The sequence below is a fragment of the Helianthus annuus genome, chromosome 10, assembly GCF_002127325.2.
Source record: "Helianthus annuus cultivar XRQ/B chromosome 10, HanXRQr2.0-SUNRISE, whole genome shotgun sequence".
Taxonomy (NCBI): domain Eukaryota; kingdom Viridiplantae; phylum Streptophyta; class Magnoliopsida; order Asterales; family Asteraceae; genus Helianthus; species Helianthus annuus.
The window spans coordinates 174,327,349-174,348,776 of NC_035442.2; the positions used below are offsets into that span (position 1 = coordinate 174,327,349).

Genomic DNA, 21,428 nt, shown 5'->3' on the forward strand with positions numbered 1-21,428 from the left:
TTGTGGATTTTGTTAATATTCAAGATGCATGAATATAGTAAAATGGACGACGATTTTGAGACGATGAGTAATATTTAAACGTGCACGAACATTAAGATTTTTTTATACGTATGATGGGTAAAAGTTTAGTAATAGAACAATATGGCCCTCGAGTTCATACAAGCTTAATAGTTAATATCGAAAATTTATTTGAAAAATGTACAAAACTATTGCTTGGAATTGGGAATCACGTGATGTGATCAAGACAAAAACCCCTCCGACCAAGTAATAAATAACTTGAACATAAAACCGCATAGATATATATAGTAAAAAATATAGTTTCCCAAAATGGAAAGCTCTTGCACTAGATGAAAAATAGTATTCCCAAAAAAGAAAAAAAAAACATATCTAAAAAAAGAGAGATAACCTGAGAATTATTAGGGGTCTCGATCTCACATTTCAACACATAGGTGACCTCTGAGGAATACCTTTTCTTCGACTCATGCTTGAGGTCATATCGTCTTCAGAATGAACCTTGTTAGATGATGATCTTCCCCAAGTGTATAGTCCAGTTCTCTTCTTTCTGCTAACAAACTCAGTGCACATCGAGACGCTCATGTTTTCTGAACCAGATGAACCCGAGCACGAGCTCATTGGGTCGTCAAAATCCACAACGGTCGAGTGAGGTATCTCATTTGTCATGTCATCATCTCCGTTTTCATTTGGAATAAAAAAATCTGGACCAAGTTGTAAGGAATTGCATACCCTTAGGAATGGTGTGAGGTCTCTATAATGTTTGAGTATAAAATCCACCTGGAATATTTTGCAGTGAATTAAGTTCATATATATAACTCAATTTACATGTAGTTGTACAATCAAACTTTTGTGTAAGGTTTTTTTTTCTTTTTGTGGCAGACTAATCACTAGTTAGATTCTATATATGCTTCTTTATTGCACTACCTCATTCGGATAATCGGAAGGAGAGTACTATTATATATATAAACAAAGTAAATACCACTGTTGTAAAACAAGGTCTCAGAGGCCGAGTATACAAGGTAAGCTCCCGAGACCCAAGTAATCCCGAGTACTCTCCGCCTAGGCCGTATACTTCCCGAGTACTCTCAACTCCGACTAGGAAGCGCCTAGCAACTTTTGCAATTATGGTAAATACATAACTCTTGTTATGATGATAAGTTAAGAGAATAAATGATATGACATACTATAGTATTGATGCTATAAGTGCATTCATATATGGATTGATATCTTCTTGCCTCAAAAATGAAATGTTTATCCTTGGAATGTTGCAAAATAACTGTAACAGTTAGACTAGAGACAAAACAATCTCTATTTGACCTTATTACTATTTATTAAGATATTTGTTGTAATAGTATTAACCCATGAATGCTAAATTTTTATAATTAATTCTTTTAAATTGTCATCATAACAAGAAAGACGATGATATGTGTACTTATTTTTTCTTGTTATGTGTCTTTAGTTATATTCTTATTAAAAGAATGAAATAATTACTATTAACCTATAAGATTTTTAATTTTTTTGAATGATTTCAAGTGATGTATTTTGTGGAGTTGCTACATAAAAAACAACTCCATAAAAAAACCCCTAAAACACCATTGCTAGTTATCTATTTTAAAATTATCGAGTGCGTCAGAATAAAAGTACCAGAAGTATTTTGTGCCCATTAGGCAACACAAGCGAAGGCTAATCACTAATTCACTTGAAAATTCAGACCATATTTTTAAGATTTTCTTGTTAAAATAATCTATAAATGCTAACATGATGCCCGTGGGTACTTCCTTATGTAATTACGCATATTTTAAATAACAAATAGTCTTTTGGCTCACAATTTGAAGTATTCCGTAACATTTTTAGGCTAAGAACAAGAATAAACTCACCCAACTGAAAATTAGGGTTTAACTATTTTAATACTTTTTTAGTTCCCAATTTGAATTGTTTGACCAAATTAGGGTTGTTTGTCATTTTCAAATTAACATACTTCCTCCCTTTTATGATACTCCCTCCGTCCCATTAAAAGTGTCCTATTTTGAATATTCAAAGTCTTTATTTATAAACTTTGACCTTAAATAATTTTGTTTGTGTTAGATAATATTTGATGAAAGTTATATGATTTGAGTGTTTTATAAGTGTTTTTATCGGGTTAATTTCCATCAAGTTTTATTTAACACAAAAAATATATAATAAAAGTCAAAGTTTATAAATAAAGACTTTGAAAATTCAGAATATAACACTTGTAATGGGACGGAGGTAGTATATAGATTATTCATAACTATTTTCATTCTGATAAACTAAAAGTTGTGATACACTTTAACATATTCCAGCATAAGATAATAGAATTTCTGCAAGTTATGATATATAATAATGAAATTCAAGGAAACTGAAATTGAATTACCTTACACCCTAGAGAACAATGGATAAAGGGTTCTTGGAGGCTCCTATCACAAGAAGTACAATAGTTTCCAGCTCCCTTAAATTGCCTGTTTTGAGGTCTCTTCTTGATAAACAAAACTTTTGCACTATTAATGGTATAAGCCTGATGGAAGAATTATGAACCTAGTTAGCAAGTATTTCAATGAATTTTGATAATGAAAAAGATACACAATGGATATGTACTAAGCCTTTTTAGATTGAAAGTATAAAAAATGGTAGTTTTAATCTAAATTTTACCTGAATATTTGAGCAATCGATAAGATTTTCTAGGTCTTCTAGCCTCACAACATCATGATATACATAACGGCGAACTTGAAGGAGCCTATGGAATCTATGTGCGTGCCAACAGTGTGGACAGATACTTATGCAACAATCCAAACATAATACATTCTTCTCGTTCTTCTTTGCGTTCTCATGAGTTGAACACGGGGTGAAAAATTGTTGCACATAGAGAGCTTCTAACCAAGCTGGCTTTCGGTTTCCCTACAAACAAATATACAGTATAATTGACAACATTCATGCAATACTTGAATTATGAATCAGTGGTGGATCCAGGGGTGTTTTGGGGGTTCCCGGGAACCCCCTCGGTTTGGAAAAAAATGAAAAAATTAGTGGAAATTTTATGTGATTTTAAAAAAAAATTGTGAGAATTAGTGAAAATTTACCAAAAGGAACCGGATAGAAAAAATTTCTGGTTCCGCCACTGTTATGAATCGATAAGAACACATAAAAATAAAGTTTTCACTTTTCAAGAGTTGAATAGAAGAAAATCATAGATTATAAATATATGCGTATATATACGTATGACGTATCAATACCATGACAGCATAAACTCTAGCGCTTTGAATAGTTACAGGAAGAATGGTGATGATCGAGAGAGATATGATGACTGATTGGTGGATGAGCGTATTTGTGGAGGATTTCAACTTTGCAGGCAAAACAAAGGGTGTGCATATGTATATATGTATTCCTTGGGTTAATAAACAATCAATATTGTCAAGTGGACCGTATGTCATATGTAGCTAGTGCTAGATGTGTTTTATTTTAAAACCAAACATATACTATGTGAACATTACAAAGCACTTTTGTATCATATTGCTATACATTTTCATGTTTATGTGTTCTTCAAGATCATCTATAATTATACAAGAACGAAAATGTTTAAAATAAAGAACTTACTGCACAAGATGTGTTAGGAAGAGGGATGAAACATATTTACTCAGCTGAGTAAAAACTAAATTTAACAGAGGACAAAAGAAGTAGCAACCTAACCATTCTCTTCTTAAATAGAAAAAAAAAAAAGATTTTGATGAAAACAAAACCCTAGAATTGGATATAGTAAGTATTAATTATATATAGCTAAACTATTATCGCGAGAACGTGGGTGTTGTTACCATGTCTCCCAATACTGGCTTGGTTTCTTAAACTCACATTTTTTAATTTAATAAAAAATAATTTTATCACATTGGCTAAAGAGCTCTCTCTAACCCTAAACTAACCATATATGCTTCTCTCCTTGAAATAGCTGCGTCTCTCTCTTTCTCTCTCTCTCTATCTCTCTCTCCCTACAGCTATATAAAATATTTATAGTAAAATTGGGTTGGTGCTAGCTGTATAGGTAAAATAAGGTGTCTTGGCCAAGGAGAAATATAAGAGGAAAAACAATTCACAATTTCACATGCTTACAAATATAAAATTAATGAACTGTATGGAAAAAATGGAAAGAAATTTCGATAGATTTACATACCAAGCATTAGCGGTAGATTAAAATATATTTAGGTATATAATTAAGACATGTATATATTTAGTAAACGAACTAGCATTAGGTAGATTAAAATATATTTAGGTATATAATTAAGACATGTATATAATTAAAATATATAGTTTTTTTTTTTTTTTTTTGTATGCATGGTGATTCTATATTATATTGTTCCCGTTGTTGCTAACCGTCTTTTGGGCTAATTACAGCCGTTCAAAGTCCTCAACTTTTAATCTCAGCCGTATAAAGTCTCTAAATTCCTTCTAGAAGCAGCAGTTCACGGCAGTTCAGCTCTCTCTCACCCATGATCTTGCGGTTTCCTGCAGTTTATCAAGATGCACCAATCAGAAATACAGGTTGCAATGCGGTTTAAAATGTGTTCCTTATTTTCAGGGAGTTAGTGGGGTAGTGGACACTTAACTGCATTTTTTGGTGCCTATATAATACAAGTTCAGGTAGTGTAATCTTCTGAATTTTTTTCGCTCTTCCTGTATTCATACAGCAACACATCTGCAGCAATGGATATCTCGGATGACTTCGTGGACATTTATGAAGACGATCAGCCTGCAAAGAAAGTAAGTTGGAATGTAAATTATTAGTTAGCAAAGCATGTGGATGGTTTCTAATTGTTTGTGAATTGCACCAAATATTTAGTCTTCTAATACATGGTAGCAATTGTAATTTTTTCAGCTGGGTTTTGATGCAATGACACCGAAGAAGAATCAAATATGCAGCCCAATGAAAGATTCTCCGAAGGTAACGTTTTAAGTCACAACTAATGTATAAAAATTGTTTTGATATTTAGTCTGATTTGTTAAATTCTATCAATTTATTGTTTCAGACGGACAGTGGAAGTGTAGAGATCATTTCATATGGACAGTATTTTAGTCCATTCAAATCTGAAATGCATAGGGAGGTTATTGAACAGGTGGTGTTTTTTTTAAATAAAGTTTTCATTGCATAAGTGCATAATGATTGTTTCACACCTATATGTTTTTTTAAAATGTATTATACTAATGTTTTTAGTTCTTGTAGTTTCAGAACATAGAAAAGCAAGCTAAAAGAAAGCATGCGCTCCTAACTTGGAAATGGGATGAGGTCATTGATATTACCCAAAGTGAAGATTCGAATGGTCAGAAAGATGCTTCTAAGGCAAAACAACAAGATGATTTGGAGTCTGAGTTAAGTGATACAGCAGACTCTTTGGATAGTCCATTGAAAAGATCAAAGATTCCACGTATATCTAAAAATTGCAACGATCATGTTGGATGGGTTGAATTTTAAGTTTACTCAGTTTAAGTCCTGTTTGTCATAGTCATCTTTTATGTTTTGCCTTTCAAGTCAGTGTTTGTTAAGGTTTGTTTGTTCATCTATTTTTAGTTTAAATGTAGTTTCCTTTTTTCAATTTATTTTTCTATGTTTTATCTGTTAACTATATTACTTATTACATATATGTTGATGATTAATTGTTTATTTAATAATAAACATTTCTGTTATGAAAAAAAAAAGAAAATATAGGTAGTGGTTTTCACCAATTTGTATGTATGTTTATAAAGGTTAAATCTTCTTTTACTTTCAAAATACGTAAATAAAATTCCAGATATGCATAACTTCAACAGTTATATAAGTAGTTACACATAAGTCATAGAAAAACAATCTAAAAAAATTTAGTACCCAATAATATCCTGTTTCATGTTAACAAATTCCGTGTTCTCAAACAAGAGGCCTATTTAGGTATTTTAAAAAATATTTAGTCATTTATAGGTTTTTTTAAAATAATAAGTTTTGTATTATTTAGAGTGAAAATTCAAAATAGCATTCAGTTATATAAATAACAACGGGAAAAGAATAAGATATTTTGAAGAAAAAAAAACATATAAATAGTCGGTTTTACTGAATTAATATTGAAGTCAGCCTTCTTAGTCACGTTACCATGATCATCGGGCCACTAAGCGATGATCAAGTAACTAACTTAGGGTTTTAGAAATTAATATAATCGTTCGGTTATGTTAAGTTTATTTCTAAGTCAGTCCACTTACCCACTTGTCATGATCCTTGCTCACTAACCCATGATTGAATAACTACCTATGTTTTATTCAATAAATTAACTGTTTTCATTAAAAGTCGGACATGTAGCTCTATATAAGATATCACTAATATCCCTAAAATTCGTGTATTACTGTATTTCTAGATATAATATCAGAAACTATTGAGTTATGAAAAAGTTGAAGGGGTGCCTCTACTCAGCCTCTGAGTCGAACACTAAGTTGCCTGACCTTGGTCCTGACTTAATAATGTCAGAGATACTGCCAAGACTTCCTGCAAAATGTGTAGGTCGTGCAAAGAAGGTATGTAAAGAATGGTTGTCATGTATATCGTCGAAGGAGTTTGTCATGATGCACTGTAGACATATGTGTAAGGGGTCTAGACAAAAAATTCTTAGTATTGGACAGGAATCATGCTTTATTTCCAGCACTACTGTTGATTTAGTCGATGAGAAAACCATGATTACCCTACCGTTTCATGTTCGCCCTTCTGATGTGTGGATTTTATCAAGCTTGAATGGGCTTTTATGTGTTTGTTTACGCAATACGTTTGAAATGCTTATTTGGAATCCGTTGATCCGTAGCTGCATCAACATATCTGATTCTAAGTCTTATGGTTTTTTCAAAATCTATTCCGATGCTGTTGGCCTATACATCGATTCCTCTAATGATTACAGAGTTTTACATATAAAACGTGGTCGTTTTACAGTTGATGTTATGGCTTATTCAAGGAGGACCAGTCATTGGAAGAGAATACCGTTTTTACAAAAAAGGCATTACCATACTAATGGTTATGTGTGGTCGGGGGGGGGGACTTTTTGTGAGGATGGTTTATATTTTACTGTATTCCAGTTTTGGCTTGCTGGTGATATTGTCATAATTCGATTTGATGTGAATACAGAGACGTTTTCAGAAATAGGGTTTCCATATGTTGGCAATGGTGAAACATGTCAGGGGAACTTGGTTAATATGAATAACAAACTTCACGTGTTTGTTAGTCATGGGTTTATAGATATGGCTGTGGATCTATGGCGTTATGAAGGTGAGCATTGGTCGAAGGTCATGTTGTTTCCGAAGATCAGTTATATTCCAACGCCAGTTTGGTGCTCAATTACACATGTTAGTTCAGAAGAAAAGTGTTTTGTGATGACAGATTGGGGTGAGGTTTATGAAATAGATTTGAACAAGAAGACGTGTGACCTTTTCATACCAAGCGATTGGAATCATGCTATACGGACAGCAATGTATGTGGAAACTATTGTGCCAGCAAGTCTTCAGTAATACATGTTGTTTGGTAATCCTTTTTTTTTTTTTGCTTCGAAATGTTTGTTGAATTTTGAAAAATTCCTTCATCGGATGTAATGTTCTTTTTTTAGTTAATGTTTTCTTTTTTCTCTACTATTTGTTTGTGTATTATTTGTTTATAAAGAATTGCTTATATATTATGTTTAGATAAATATAAAATTATATTTTTTATTGTTATTGTATTCCATTGTCAGTACACATAAAAGTTTTTAATAAATATGTCTTCATTAGTGGAATTATCAAATAGTTTGATATTTTTGTTGATACATTTACAGAAGTTCAGCTTTGTTTATAAAAAATTCAAATGAAAATTTAGCTGGTATATAAAACTTATAGGTTTAGTAACTGATTATGCAGTTATTTTAAATATATTTCAGTTTAGCCCACTTTCCCACTATCCCATGATTTATTAACTGTCTGAATTAATATTAACTTCCATGAGAAAAATTCGGATATTAGCTCTATATAATGTAGTTCTATGACCTTACAGTGTCTTTCTTTCTTCGAATTTTGTTTACCATAAAAATCATCATATTGAGTAGCTTTGGAGAGCCAGTTGGAGAATTAAGGTATGTTTTCCTAATCTCTTTAATTCATCTTTTTTCTACAAATCAATTTGAATGTGTGTTTGCTTTTTTAGTTTAAACAATAGAATCAAAACCATTTAGGTGTTTGCTATATGTTCAAATACATGTAGACCGATTTCTTATTAAATGTGAACATTCTACCAGTGTCAGATCAAAGCTAAGTACACTTAAGTGTTATATCTAAAACGCAGTCTATAACTTATATGAAAAACATAAATTGTGCAAATTATACCTTTAAATTTAAACAATGTTTTATTAAAGCAAACACATAGGCATAATAAGAAGTATGAATCAGTGGTTAGAAAGACTTACAGTGCCATAATTTTTTATTAAGAGCATGGGTTGCAAGATTCACAATATGTCCGTAAGCTGATTCAAACTGTCAAGGATAAGCCTAGCTTCTGTCTTTCATATGATCCCTCCTGTTAGCCCATTAAAACAGACAAAACCTTACTACTGATTCAATGATGTTGTCATAAGCATAACAAATAAAACTTTCAAAGTGTCTGCCAAGTTTTGGATCCAACCCAGCCCCCATTTGTTTATGTTCTAGAGCTTATCTATGCCATGTCTTTAACTCGGTTGTAACATATTGAGGACAACGAAAAATCCTAAGCCCATCAATCTACCGAAACACAGATCTGGCATGTTTGCATAACTGAAGGCCTAAATTCCGAATATCTCTAATCGAATATGAATAAGCATAATAATATCAATCCACAACCGTTAACCCTAAAATTGCCTTAATACAGTTCTGACATGTTTGAATAACTCAAACCCTAAAATCCGGAGGTTATTTATCAAATATGAACATCCAAATTCATTAACCCTAATCGATAATCAAAGAAGGTATTAATCGAATATGAAGAACCCTAGTCGAACAAAATAGTATGATGTATAATATGCTAGGGTTTATAGAGGTAAATACCTTGAAATTTTGAATCGATTGAACTGCTGATACGTATGACGGAGAAGAATGGAGTGTACACAAGTATAACCATGGTGAATGGCCGTGCAATCTGTTGATGTCTCGATGAATACGGGATGCAGAGAGGAGCGACTTGGACCAGAAAGAGGGATGAATTCATCGCATATGTGGTTAGGGTTGAGTTAACTGCCGTTATGTAGTATCCGTTTCCTAATTTGGATTGTCCATATTCAGTATCCAAACCGGCCCGTCTCATGTTTACCTGATCCAGTTTGTTAACCTGGCCCAAAATGCTAATGTGATATATCTGGCCCATTTTGATACAAATTTATACTTTAGTTTGTAATAATTGTTTTATTGTTATTAGTTAACATATTTTTGTTGATTTAATTTTTATTTTTAATATTTTTATTATCCTATATTGTGATAATACATGTTTTTTTGTTAGTTATATTATTATATGAATATTCAAGACCTATTATTAGTATGTAGTTTATGCTTGAAACTTACGATGATTTAATTTATTTATTTTTTTGTAAATTGTGTTTTTAGATAAAAGCAGTATGTCGTGCCTTCCATTTTTAGTAGTAATGTTGGATATAATTGCAAGACTTCCACCAAAAAATGTTGCTCAATGTAAGCTTGTCTGCAAGGAGTGGTTAGATTTCATTTTAGATCGTAAGTTTGTAAGGGCTCATTGTCATTACATGCGTGCATCGGCTGATCAAAAATTGTTGATGGTTGGTTGGAAGACTATCGAAGTACATTCCTTAAATTATAAGTCCCCGGGATTTATTGTACCAAGAGGTGTTGCCCGCCCGTTCTATGCTCATCCTTCTAGAATGTTTTTTTTGGCAAGTTTGGATGGTATGTTGTGTGTTTGTCTCCAAAACACTTGTGAGTTGGTTGTTTGGAATCCATTGACGACTAAGTTCAAGAAGTTGGCAAATTCTAATTCGCAAGGTTTCTACAAAGTTGATAGAGATGCTCTAGGATTTTTTGTTGACTCTTCTGATGATTACAACATTTTACATATTAAACGTAGACGAGGTACAATGACCGTTTATATTTATTCGATGGAGTTGAATTCATGGAGTACTGTACGCTTCCTAAAACACCGTCCGTACCACCATTATACGTACCTTTGGTCGCCAGCAACTTTGTGTGGTGGTGGTTTGTATTTTGTCGTTACCCAATGTCGTGGTCGTTCAGATGGATTGTCGGTTATTCGTTTTGATGTGAATTCAAAGTCGTTTTCTGAATTGTGTTTCCCCAATGTATATGACGATGAAGTTAGTGGAAGTTTAGTTAACATAAACGAGGAGCTTCATATGTATGTTTGTATCGGAAACTATGACTATAGACGAGAAATTGTATTGTGGAGGCTTAAAAATAAAAGTTGGATGAAGGTTTTTGCATATCCTGATAAGTTGTGGATGCCATTAACAACTATGTGTTCTTTCACATATTACAATTTGCCAGGGACATGTCTTGTGATAACGAATTTTGGACAAGTGATTGAAATTGATTTGCAACGGGATCATCTAGGTTATTTCTGCCGTATGTTTTTCTATAGGCAAATGCATGGTGCGGTTTACACAGAGACCATAGCTTCCCCGAATTATTAGTTTGAGAAAGTTTTATCTTGTAATTTTCGTAAGTTTGAGTTTAAGTGGTACCTTGTAGTTGTCATAATGTTACTTTTGTTGTTGCTTCTATTTTGGTAATTTGATGTTGCAATTTTTAAAGTTTTGGTTGTCCTTGAGATATTATATATGTTTCTAGCTTTTTATGTTTTGAGTGGCATTATAATTGACTCTTGTCATGCTTTTCTAAAGATATATGTATCTGAAGGTGTTGATATGAGTGCACCTATATCAAATGATTCTGATTCAATTTCTTCGGTCCCTTCGCATGAGACGTCAGCATCTACACGTGTTGAATGTCGTAGGGGCCGTGGACGTATGGGCCGTCCTCGATTGCGGGAGCGACTTCCTGTTGTGACGCCTGATGTTGCATCCTCTCAACGGTGTTCTTACGGTGTGGTTATCTATGTTATTGTATTTCTTATGATTTTTTTCATATACTAATACCCCTTATTTTCCGTTTGTTATGGGGTTTGCATGTTTATATTTACCATGTAAACCCTTTAAACATGTTAGTGCTACTGTTGCTGTGTATGCAGTTGGTAGTTCTAGCAGAAGTGTGGTACGCTATATGCGTATGTCAAATGAAAATGTGCAACCTTCTCCGATCCCTTCAATTTCGGATTCATTTGCGGTTATACGTACCACTCAGGAAAATATATCTTCTAATGCAACGACTGAAGTAGGGCGTAGACGGACGGGCCAAATGGGTCGTCCTCGATTACGTGATCGCCCTTCTGATTTAACAAGTGAGGCTACAAGTACTCAAAGACGTTGCAATGGTACGCTTGATTGAGTTCTCGTGTTTGTTATGTGTTTTCACCCAATAGCACCCATGATTTTATATTATGTGGGTTAAGCCTTTTAAATTGAATAGGTTTATTGTTATCTTTGCTTTTTTTAGTTGATCGTATCAACAGAGGTGTTGTGCATTATACCAGTAGAACAAATGGAGCTGCGCAATCTTCATTAGGTTCAACGGTTTCACAAACATCTGGATGTCTACATTCGAATCAACTTGAAGTACCTTCCCGTGCAAGTGTCTTTCAAGACGAAAACAGATATCGTAAACATCATATTTTTTTCTTGTGACACTTTGTATATATGAACACCTTATATGACATTGATAGTGTTTGCTTACACTTCACTTACCTTTTTTAGGGCGATGTCCGTCGTATTGGGATATCGGTGATGCAAACCATAGTTGTGTTCATTGTGGAGCTATGCTTTGGTATGAGGAACGAACTATTAAAAGTTTAACTCCTCGTGTTCCAAGTTTTTCATTATGTTGTAGTGAAGGAAAGGTTTGCTTGCCATTTCTTCGACATCCTCCTCAAACATTGGGTCGTCTTCTTGATTACAATGGGGAAACACGATCTCGCGTGTTTAGAGAAAACATAAAGCTTTTAAATGCGATGTTTGCATTTACCTCAACCGGTGGGAGAATATCTACGGATTTAAATGATGGTCGTGGGCCTTATACATTCCGTTTGAATGGCCACAACCATCATAATATTGGATCATTGTTGCCTATGCATCCTGATGGACGCCCTAGATTTGCTCAATTGTACGTTTATGACACGGAAAATGAGATTGATAATCGCTTTTATGCTTTGCGAGATTGTGTGTCACCAACGTCTGATCAAGTCATCCTGCGCACATTAGTGAATGACTTGCTGTTGATGCTTGATGCGAACAATGCATTAGTTCAGGCTTTTAGGATGGCACGTGAAAGGTTTAATGACAACTCAATGCAACGTCTTACGCTTCGCTTGCTTGGTACGCGAAATAGAAGAGAAGGACAATATTCTTTGCCTACTGTTCCTGAAGTGGCTGCACTGATTCCAGGTGATGGAAATCCTACAGACTCACGTGATATTATTATTGAAGAACGTGGTAGTCGTAGTGCAAAGCGTATATCTGAATTGCACCCAAGTTTTATGGCGTTGCAGTATCCTTTGTTGTTTCCGTATGGAGAAGATGGATTCCATCTTAATATTCCTCTATGTAATATATCTGCATCAAGTAGGCGGCAATCGGTTTCATTAAGAGAATATTATTCTTACCGTTTACAACTTAGGAGGAATGAAGGTAAGACATTACACAAATCTGGCCGTTTATTTCAGACGTATGTTGTGGACTGTTATTCAGCTATCCTTGAACATGAGATGAATTGGTATAAACAAAACCAAAACACTATTCGTTCGGATTTGTATAATGGTTTATGTGATCGTATCGCTGATGGTGAAACAAGTTGTGAAGCAGTTGGTCGACGTGTTATCCTGCCAGCAACATTTGCCGGTGGGCCAAGATATATGATTCAACAGTATCAGGATGCAATGGCTATTTGTCGTTGGGCCGGGGCTCCGGACCTTTTTATTACTATGACATGCAATTCAAAATGGCCGGAAATTACCCGACACATTCAAGCAACAACCCCTGGTATGAGTGCATCCGACCGCCCTGACATTGTTGCCCGTGTTTTCAAAATTAAACTTGATGAACTTATCAAAGACATAAGGAAAAGGAATATTTTTGGACACACGAAAGCAGGTTTGTTACTAGCATTTCCATTGTCTAAATATTATACGATTGTTTTTTATTCTATAGCTATGTGTAATATTTGTTTTGGTCATTTTTTTAGTTATCTATACAATCGAGTTTCAGAAACGAGGACTTCCACACTCTCATATTCTGCTTTTTTTACAACCTGAAGATAAGATAAATACGGTTGACAATATCGATAAATATATATCTGCGGAGCTTCCTTCGGAGGTGGAAGACCCTATAGCTTTCGGTATTGTTCGTTCACAAATGATGCATGGTCCATGTGGTTTGCTCAACCCTTCAAGTCCTTGTATGCATAATGGTGTATGTAGTAAAGGGTACCCAAAGAATTATTGTGAGGAGACATTCATCCGAAATGATGGTTGGCCGTGTTATAAGAGGCCCAATAATTCAAGAGTTGTTAAAGTTGGTTCTCAAGATATTAAGCTTGATAATCGGTATGTTGTTCCGTATAACCGTGAATTGTTGGTGAAATATGGTTGTCACATTAATGTGGAGTGGTGCAACCAAGGGATGTTAGTCAAGTATCTTTTTACTTATATAAACAAAGGTCCAGATCGTGCAACTGTGGTTTTGGAAGGTGCTCAAAATAGGACAACGTTTGCGTCCTTATTACATAATGAAAATGAAATTGAGGAATATTTAAATTGTCGGTATATATCTTCTATTGAGGCATGTTGGAAGATTTTTGAATTTGAAATGAAGTACCGTGATGTTGCTGTTGAGCGATTACCTTTTCATGAGGAAGGGTGTAATAGAGTGTATTTTCATGATAATGATGAGGTTGAGGAAGTTGCCCAACGTGCTACGGCTAGCATGTCAAAATTTACTGAATGGTTTCGGGCAAATGAAAGGTTTCCGCATGGTCGTTCTTTGACATATGTAGAATTTCCAACAAAGTTCACTTGGCATGAAAAGGAGAAGGAGTGGTTGCCACGACATAGGGTGACTTCTATTGGCCGCATTTATTATGTGAGCCCATCGATGGGTGAAAAGTATTACCTCCGTATGTTATTAAATGTTCAACGTGGGCCATTAAGCTTTAAAGACATTCGTACGGTTGATGGTGTTGAGCATCCAACTTATATGTCTGCTTGCAATGCGTTGGGTTTGTTAGGAGATGATGTTGAGTGGGTAGATTCAATACGTGAAGCTTCTCAATGGCAGTTGGGGAATCAACTTCGTGATTTATTTGTTTGCATTCTATTGTTTTGTACGGTTAGTAATCAACGGCGGTTATTTTTTGATTGTCTACCTTACTTATCAGAGGATATTGCTTACAATCGACGCACAATGCTGCAGAATGATGATGTGGTATTCACAGATGAAGAGATTCTCAATTATACATTGATTGAGATTGAAAGAGTTTTAATTGGTCATGGTAAAAGTTTATTAGATTTTCCTAATTTGCCTCAAATTGATCGTCAATTGGTTGATACTATGGAAAATCGGTTGATTATGGCTGAGCGCACCTTCAATATTGAAGAAGAAATGACGCTTTTTCATGATTTATTTCGTGGATTGAATGCCGAACAAAGGGAGGTGTTTGATTATGTATGTGATTGTGTTGATAGACGGACGGGTGGTGCTGTTTTTGTTTTTGGTAGTGGAGGGACGGGAAAAACGTATTTATGGAAGACTCTCATTTCCTGTTTTCGTTCACGTGGCCAAATCGTCTTGTCTGTTGCTTCTTCTGGGATTGCCTCTCTTCTACTACCTGGTGGTCGTACAGCGCATTCGCGTTTTAAGATTCCCTTTGAACTTGATAAGGATTCTTGCTGCTCGATTGATGTTGGGACGGATCTTGCTGGGCTGATTAATGATGCCGCGCTTATAATATGGGATGAGGCACCGTTGCAACATCGTTATGCATTTGAAGCGGTTGACCGTACTTTTAGAGATATTTGTCGAAATAATATACCTGGTGCAGACCGTCGAGTATTTGGAGGGAAATGTGTCGCTCTTGGAGGAGACTTTCGACAAATTCTTCCTGTTATTCCGCTTGCTCCGCGTAGTGAGATTGTTGCTTCGGTTGTGAATAAGTCATCGACTATATGGGGTGCGTGTAAGGTGTTTTCTTTAACGATTAATATGCGGTTGAATAGTTCAAGTGTTAATGACGATGTTGTAATACAACATCGAGATTTCAATAAGTGGATTTTAGATATGGGGTCTGGTCGTCTTCCTGCAATTTCGCTAGACGGGGAAGATGAGAGAACTTGGATTAATATACCTCGCGATCTATTGATTCCTGTTTCAGATAATCCTATTGAATCAGTTGTTTCAGATACATTTCCTAATATAGAAGAACGATTCACTGATGTTTCTTACCTACAGGAGCGCTGTATTTTATCATCGACTAACAATGAGGTTGATACGATTAATCTACATGTTCTTGATAAGTTGCCAGGTGACAATCATGAGTTATTTAGTCTCGATTCCATTTGTGCAAGTACAAATAATATTGAAGAAATGCAGGCTATGTATCCTACGGAGTTTCTTAATACTTTACAGTTTTCTGGCTTACCGAATCACATATTAAAGTTAAAGGTTGGGGCACCGATCATACTACTACGTAACTTGAATCTCAAGAAAGGATTGTGTAATGGGACCCGTTTAGTGGTTACTCAAATAAGTCGTCGTGTTATTGAGGGCGTTATTATTACGGGTACGCATGTTGGAGAAAGAGCTTTTATTTCAAGAATCGATATGACTCCAACTTCTACATGTTGGCCTTTCCACTTTAAGAGAAGACAGTTTCCCGTGAAACTATGTTTTGCTATGACAATTAATAAAAGTCAGGGCCAAACATTTAAACATGTTTGTGGTTACTTGGTAAAGCCTGTTTTTTCACATGGTCAACTTTATGTGATTGCCTCCCGTGTTACATCTCGATCTGGTCTACGATTTTATGTTGATAATGATGGCAAGTGTTCTAACCAATTAACAAGAAATGTTGTTTATAAGGAAGTTTTTTATAACTTACCTTTGATGTCAAGTGATGCATTGGTCTGAGTGTTTTGTATGTTGTTATTGAGAAGTGGAATTGCTACCGTGTACGCTTCTATAAAGGTAGCATATTATGTCTCTCTTATTTGAACACTTGTATTTAATGTTTATTTACTTTATATATTGGTTTGGTTGACTAAATATGCCATTTGTAATTACGTTGTTTTGCATGTGGTTTTTATATGTTTGGTTGTTATATATAGATATATATTTCCTTTATGTATATTTTGTTTTTAATATAAGCTTTCCATAACATTTTTTTTGTTTCCATGTTTTAGGTTCTCATAATATAGAATGGGACATCGGTACATTTCAGACTTGATGCCTGGTATTACTGACCAATGGCAAGTCACTGTAATGGTCACACGTTCTTGGACAACATACATTCCTAGCTCAAATCGTATATTGTCATTTGATGTCATCCTTTCAGATGAACGCGTAAGGCATTTTTTTAATTAATTAAAAAAACTATAATATATATGTTTTGTAATGTTGCATGTTTTCCTTGCAGGATTGTTCAATTCATGCAAAAATTCCTTTTCATTTGATGCATCTTTTTACTAATCGTTTGGAGGATGGTTGCGTGTATAGGCTATATGGTTTTGAGGTTCTTGTATACGATTCATGGTATCGTCCGTTGAAACGTGATTGCTATGTTAAGTTTATGCGATCTACGTCAATTAGTCCATCAAGAGTTCAACCGAGCTTATTTAGACGTCATGTTTTTGAGCCGATGCCTTTTAACATGCTTGGATCACGCTTGAAGAATGACATATATCTAACAGGTTTAGTTGTTGTTTTTCTCTTGGCGTCTTCATGTCTATATATAATTATATTTTTTATGTAGATGTTGTGGGTGTTCTTCGTGTGTGGGGTTATCTTGATACTGATTTGCGGTCTTCACAATCAAATAATCGGGAAGTACGACGAATTGTTTTATCCGATGAAGTGTAAGTTTTTTAGACTGTTTTTGTGGCGCATTCTATATTTTTTATTTTTTTTGTTTTTGCTTATTTTGGAATGGTTGTGTTTTTATTAAATATAGTGGTAATAATCTCAATGCTTCTTTATGGGGCAAACTTGCACTTAAGTATACTGATGAGGACATGAGGCGCCATGCCACTAATGCAGTTGTTGTTGTATTAACATCTTGCAAGGTTCGATTGTTTGAAGGTATGTGTAATGTAATAGATGAAATATTTGTATGCATATTTTTTAATATATATACTTGATCCATTGGTGTTTTTTTTTTTTTTGTTAGGTGCTCCTTGTGTGATGTCAACAGTTGCATCTCAATTATATATTAACTTGTCATCATCAGCTTGTGATGTCTTCAAGACAATGTATATTATTCCTTGTATTAAAGGTTATTTATGTTTCAAAGCGTTGTATGTTTTAATGCAACTTATTTTATGTCCTTTGAAGGTTACCGGTGCCTGTTTTATTTAAAGCTAACACACCCCAAAATGAAGACTCGCAAGTTGTTAGTATTGCTGATGTTTATCGATTTATTCAGGCAGGAGTTTATAAGGTATTGGCTTTTAACCTATCTTATATCTTTTGTTTTTGGTGTAGATCAATTATTTTAATAACGTTTAACTTGCTTTTTCAATGTTTTTAATTGATACCATATATTTTTTGCTTTGCAGGGGACATTTTATAACATCTTTGGTACTATAGTTGATATTGATTTGTTTGATGATTGGAAGTATGTTAAATGTTCTAAATGTCGAAAGAAGGTGCGGTTCATGGATGCTACCTATTATTGTGTATCATGTCAACAAAATGTTCTCAATCCTCAGATAGCGTAAGTCTTTATATATTGTTGTGTTTTTATATTGTGTTCTTAATTATAAGATTTTGACAGTTTCAAGTTGGTTGTCCGCGTGGTTGATAATGATGTTGAGATGACGTGCGTTCTTTTTGATGATGTTGTGATTGCACTTATTGGGATTACTGCGGAGGAGTTGCTTTCTAAAAGTTTGTCTGAGGTATAAACCAAATATTTCGTTAACATGTTTTTTTATATGAATAAATGATTTGCTTTATTTGCTAATGTTTATATATGTCAATAATAATGTTATTCTGTTTCTGCAGGGTGTTAATGATCCTTTATGGGCTCAGACATATTTGGTTGATTCTTTATGTGCTAGGAGTGTTACATTTCGGATTAAGATTGATGAATATAACTTGGCACCTCACTATTCTTATCGCTTTACTGTGTCAAAGTTCATTAAGGATTATATCGAATCGCCCGCGAATAACATTAGTTTATCTACGGTTAGTACTTGCACGGATGATATAGATCATGTTTTTGAAGGCAATGAAGATGAATGCACAGAGTTTTTTTCAAGAGTCTCAACTGAAGAAATGGATATGGCTGATGAATTGTTATGGGGTCCAATCATTTCATCAGTCTCGTCTAATGAGACACCAATGGTATGTTATTGTTTTTTATTTTTGCACCTATTGCATTGATTGTACTTTGCTTTATTGTATTGAATATTTTTTCTTAGCAGGTACAGTCGTTTGATTGTGAAGCGGATAATGGTTCTATCATTAATTCAAGAAAGTCGAATACTAGGGATGTTACAACTGCTTCCACATCTGTTGTTGAGTGTTCTAATGAGTGTGATCAAGAAGTGAGGCCTAAACGAGCAAGACGAAAGCCAAAGAAATATACTGATTAGATAATATGTGCTTTTTTGAATCATTATGCATGTTTTTTTTGTTACTTTTTGTGATAAGACTTTTGTTGCTTTCTATGTTACTTATGTGAACCAGTTGCAAACTAATAAACTTGATGTAGTGTTTTTTTGCACTTATTTTCATGGTGTTTGAACTCAACATAAAATATTGATTTTATAAGCATATATGTATTTTTGATTTGTTGTTGATATTGTTAATTTTAAGTTGTACGTTTGGTTAAGAAATTGAGTTATTAGATAGAGAAGATGTTTGAAATTGATAAGTTATTTGCGTATGTCATTTTTTGTTTGTAAATTTATTACTCATAATGATTTAACTATAGAAAATAAGGTAACCTAAACTCCCGCTAAATATACATGTCCGATGTTGCATAGATGGGTCATAAGCCTGCCTTTTTGATAAACAATAAATACATTTTGCAGCCAATATTGATTAATTTTAACATTATTTGGCAGGTCTGGCCCAAATCATATATCAATTTATGCAACCTTTTATTAAAAGCTGCTGGCCAAAGCCGAAGCCTCAAAATGATTGGGCTTGAGCTGGCCCTGTTTGTATCATAGCCCAAGACAATTGACATAGATATTTAAGTTATATAATTTAGACATCCCGAACCAAAATTACGATAACATCGTAATGGGATGTGACTGTTAAAGTTCTACATGCAGTTAGAAAATAAAAGTTGTCCATCAAACATAACAAAAACATAAACCAGTGAATTTGAAACAGTTCTTCGAATTGATATCTAACAAACTTCGAAGTAGACCGTATCACCTGCGACACTTTTTTCTCCCACCAGCTCAAACCTCATCACTTTGTCCTTAGTCATCCCCGCTTCGTCCAGGATATGCTGCCAGTCCGCATACATTATGACATGGTTTTCATCATCCACTCTTCTTGGATCTGTCCTTACACGTAGCGGTACCAGAAACTTAACATGGCCAAATGACAGCATAGCATTACAGTAGTTATTGATTTGGTGATCCCGAACAAAGTTCTTCGGTATCGTCTGTAAAAATAAATTGTTGGTTTTGTTATTCAATCTCCAACATTATAATGAAAATAAAGTATATTAATAGTTAGTTTTTAATTACCAGCATGTGTGTTTCTATGGCATGGTGTTCAAATTGTTTCTGGTAGTTGGGGCGGCTGTTGTGGTGGCGGTGCTTGGTGCGGTTGCATAGATGTGTAGTGGCTGCGTGAAGTCCGATGCCATCTTTGTTAAATATCAGGACATTGAAGTTAAAGTGCTCTTGTGGAGTGCTTCCCATCCATTGGAAGAGAAGTTGGTAGTCCTCTTCAATGTCATTTTCAACACAAAAGGTGGTCCAACCTGACCCCATGAAACCGACAGCTAATCCTTTTTCATTTCCGGGAGGGAAAGCATAACACACATCGACCTTGCAACTTTGCTTAGGGCCGTGTACTTTAGCAAACAAGTTGTCGATTTTTAAGCGTCTCTCGGATAGCAGCCACAGCAAACCATGCGGTAAATCCTATAGTTCTCACATTTCAGAAATGTGAGATTAGATTTTATTCAAAACAGAAAATATAAATTATTAGTTTCTCTTTCAGAAAATAGAGACAATAGTATATAAAACAAGGTGGCAAAGTTCTACCTGATGATGGTAGGTTTCTGCTTTAGCTTGTACCAAACAGCCATGAATGTAATCTCTTCCTGAGGAATGCTTTCTGATTTCCAAACCGTCAGTGTTTAAAAGAAGTATCTCAAATTTAAGTTCTTTCAATCTTTTGAAACATAGTTTGTCTATATTCTTATGTTTTATAGACTGAAAAAACCTCATCCATTCGGGCCCATGTAGTGTTTTTCTTCTTCGACCCAAGCTTTCGACTTCAACCTTGTATTTCATTCCCGTATAATCAACAAGTTTGATTATTTCACAGTTTTTGGGAAGCTGGTTGCTCAATATTTTTGGGAGTTCCTACATATGCAATATTTTTTATTTAAAACCCAGATGTTAGGATAAAGTCAAATATTTAAAAGAGATGAAATCAGATATGGGTCAGGATGTATCTTACCAGTCGGTATTGCAGGTCGTTGCAATCAGCTACTTTGATTAGTATTGTAAACTCCATCTGAATGTTTTCAAAAATAACAATATCATACTTATAATAGTCGAAATCAGATTTGGGTCAGGTTGGTAAGGATGAGTTTGGGTAAAGATGATATTAGAAATTTTTTTAAAAATGAGCAACACACATCAGCCCGATTGTACAAAGTTCTTGAACAAAATTCAAATCATGAACTAATGACAACTAATGTTCGAATCATATACATTCAAGCCCTCAAAACTGTTTGAAAAGTTTCTGTTTTTTCAGTTGTTTTAATCATGGTTCAAATTTATATCTAATCTAAAAATAGTAAAACAATAACATTTCTGGTTGCAAGGTTAGAATGAGTCAGGT

General features: G+C 34.4%; 2 protein-coding genes across 6 annotated transcripts; one reads left to right on the forward strand and one right to left on the reverse strand.

The window, feature by feature from the left end:
• Positions 1-276: 276 nt before the first annotated feature.
• On the reverse strand, positions 277-3,422 carry LOC110883609. Its single transcript, XM_022131325.2, has 4 exons — positions 3,264-3,422; positions 2,683-2,928; positions 2,408-2,548; positions 277-792 (listed from the first exon to the last, which is right to left on the reverse strand). The coding sequence occupies exons 1-4, from the start codon at positions 3,264-3,266 to the stop codon at positions 439-441; spliced, it is 744 nt and encodes a 247-aa protein (XP_021987017.1). The 5' UTR covers positions 3,267-3,422; the 3' UTR covers positions 277-438.
• Positions 3,423-4,371: 949 nt separating this feature from the next.
• Positions 4,372-5,594, forward strand: LOC110883610. 5 transcript variants are annotated; one of them, XM_035978810.1, is made up of 5 exons: positions 4,372-4,609; positions 4,707-4,791; positions 4,895-4,960; positions 5,046-5,132; positions 5,240-5,594. In XM_035978810.1, exons 2-5 carry the CDS (start codon positions 4,723-4,725, stop codon positions 5,486-5,488), a joined length of 471 nt encoding a protein of 156 aa, XP_035834703.1. In that variant the 5' UTR covers positions 4,372-4,609; positions 4,707-4,722; the 3' UTR covers positions 5,489-5,594. The 5 variants fall into 5 exon arrangements, with proteins under 5 accessions (XP_035834703.1, XP_021987019.1, XP_021987020.1 ...); XM_022131327.2 differs by having other exon boundaries at positions 4,374-4,560; XM_035978811.1 differs by having other exon boundaries at positions 4,376-4,609; positions 4,707-4,779.
• Positions 5,595-21,428: the final 15,834 nt, after the last annotated feature.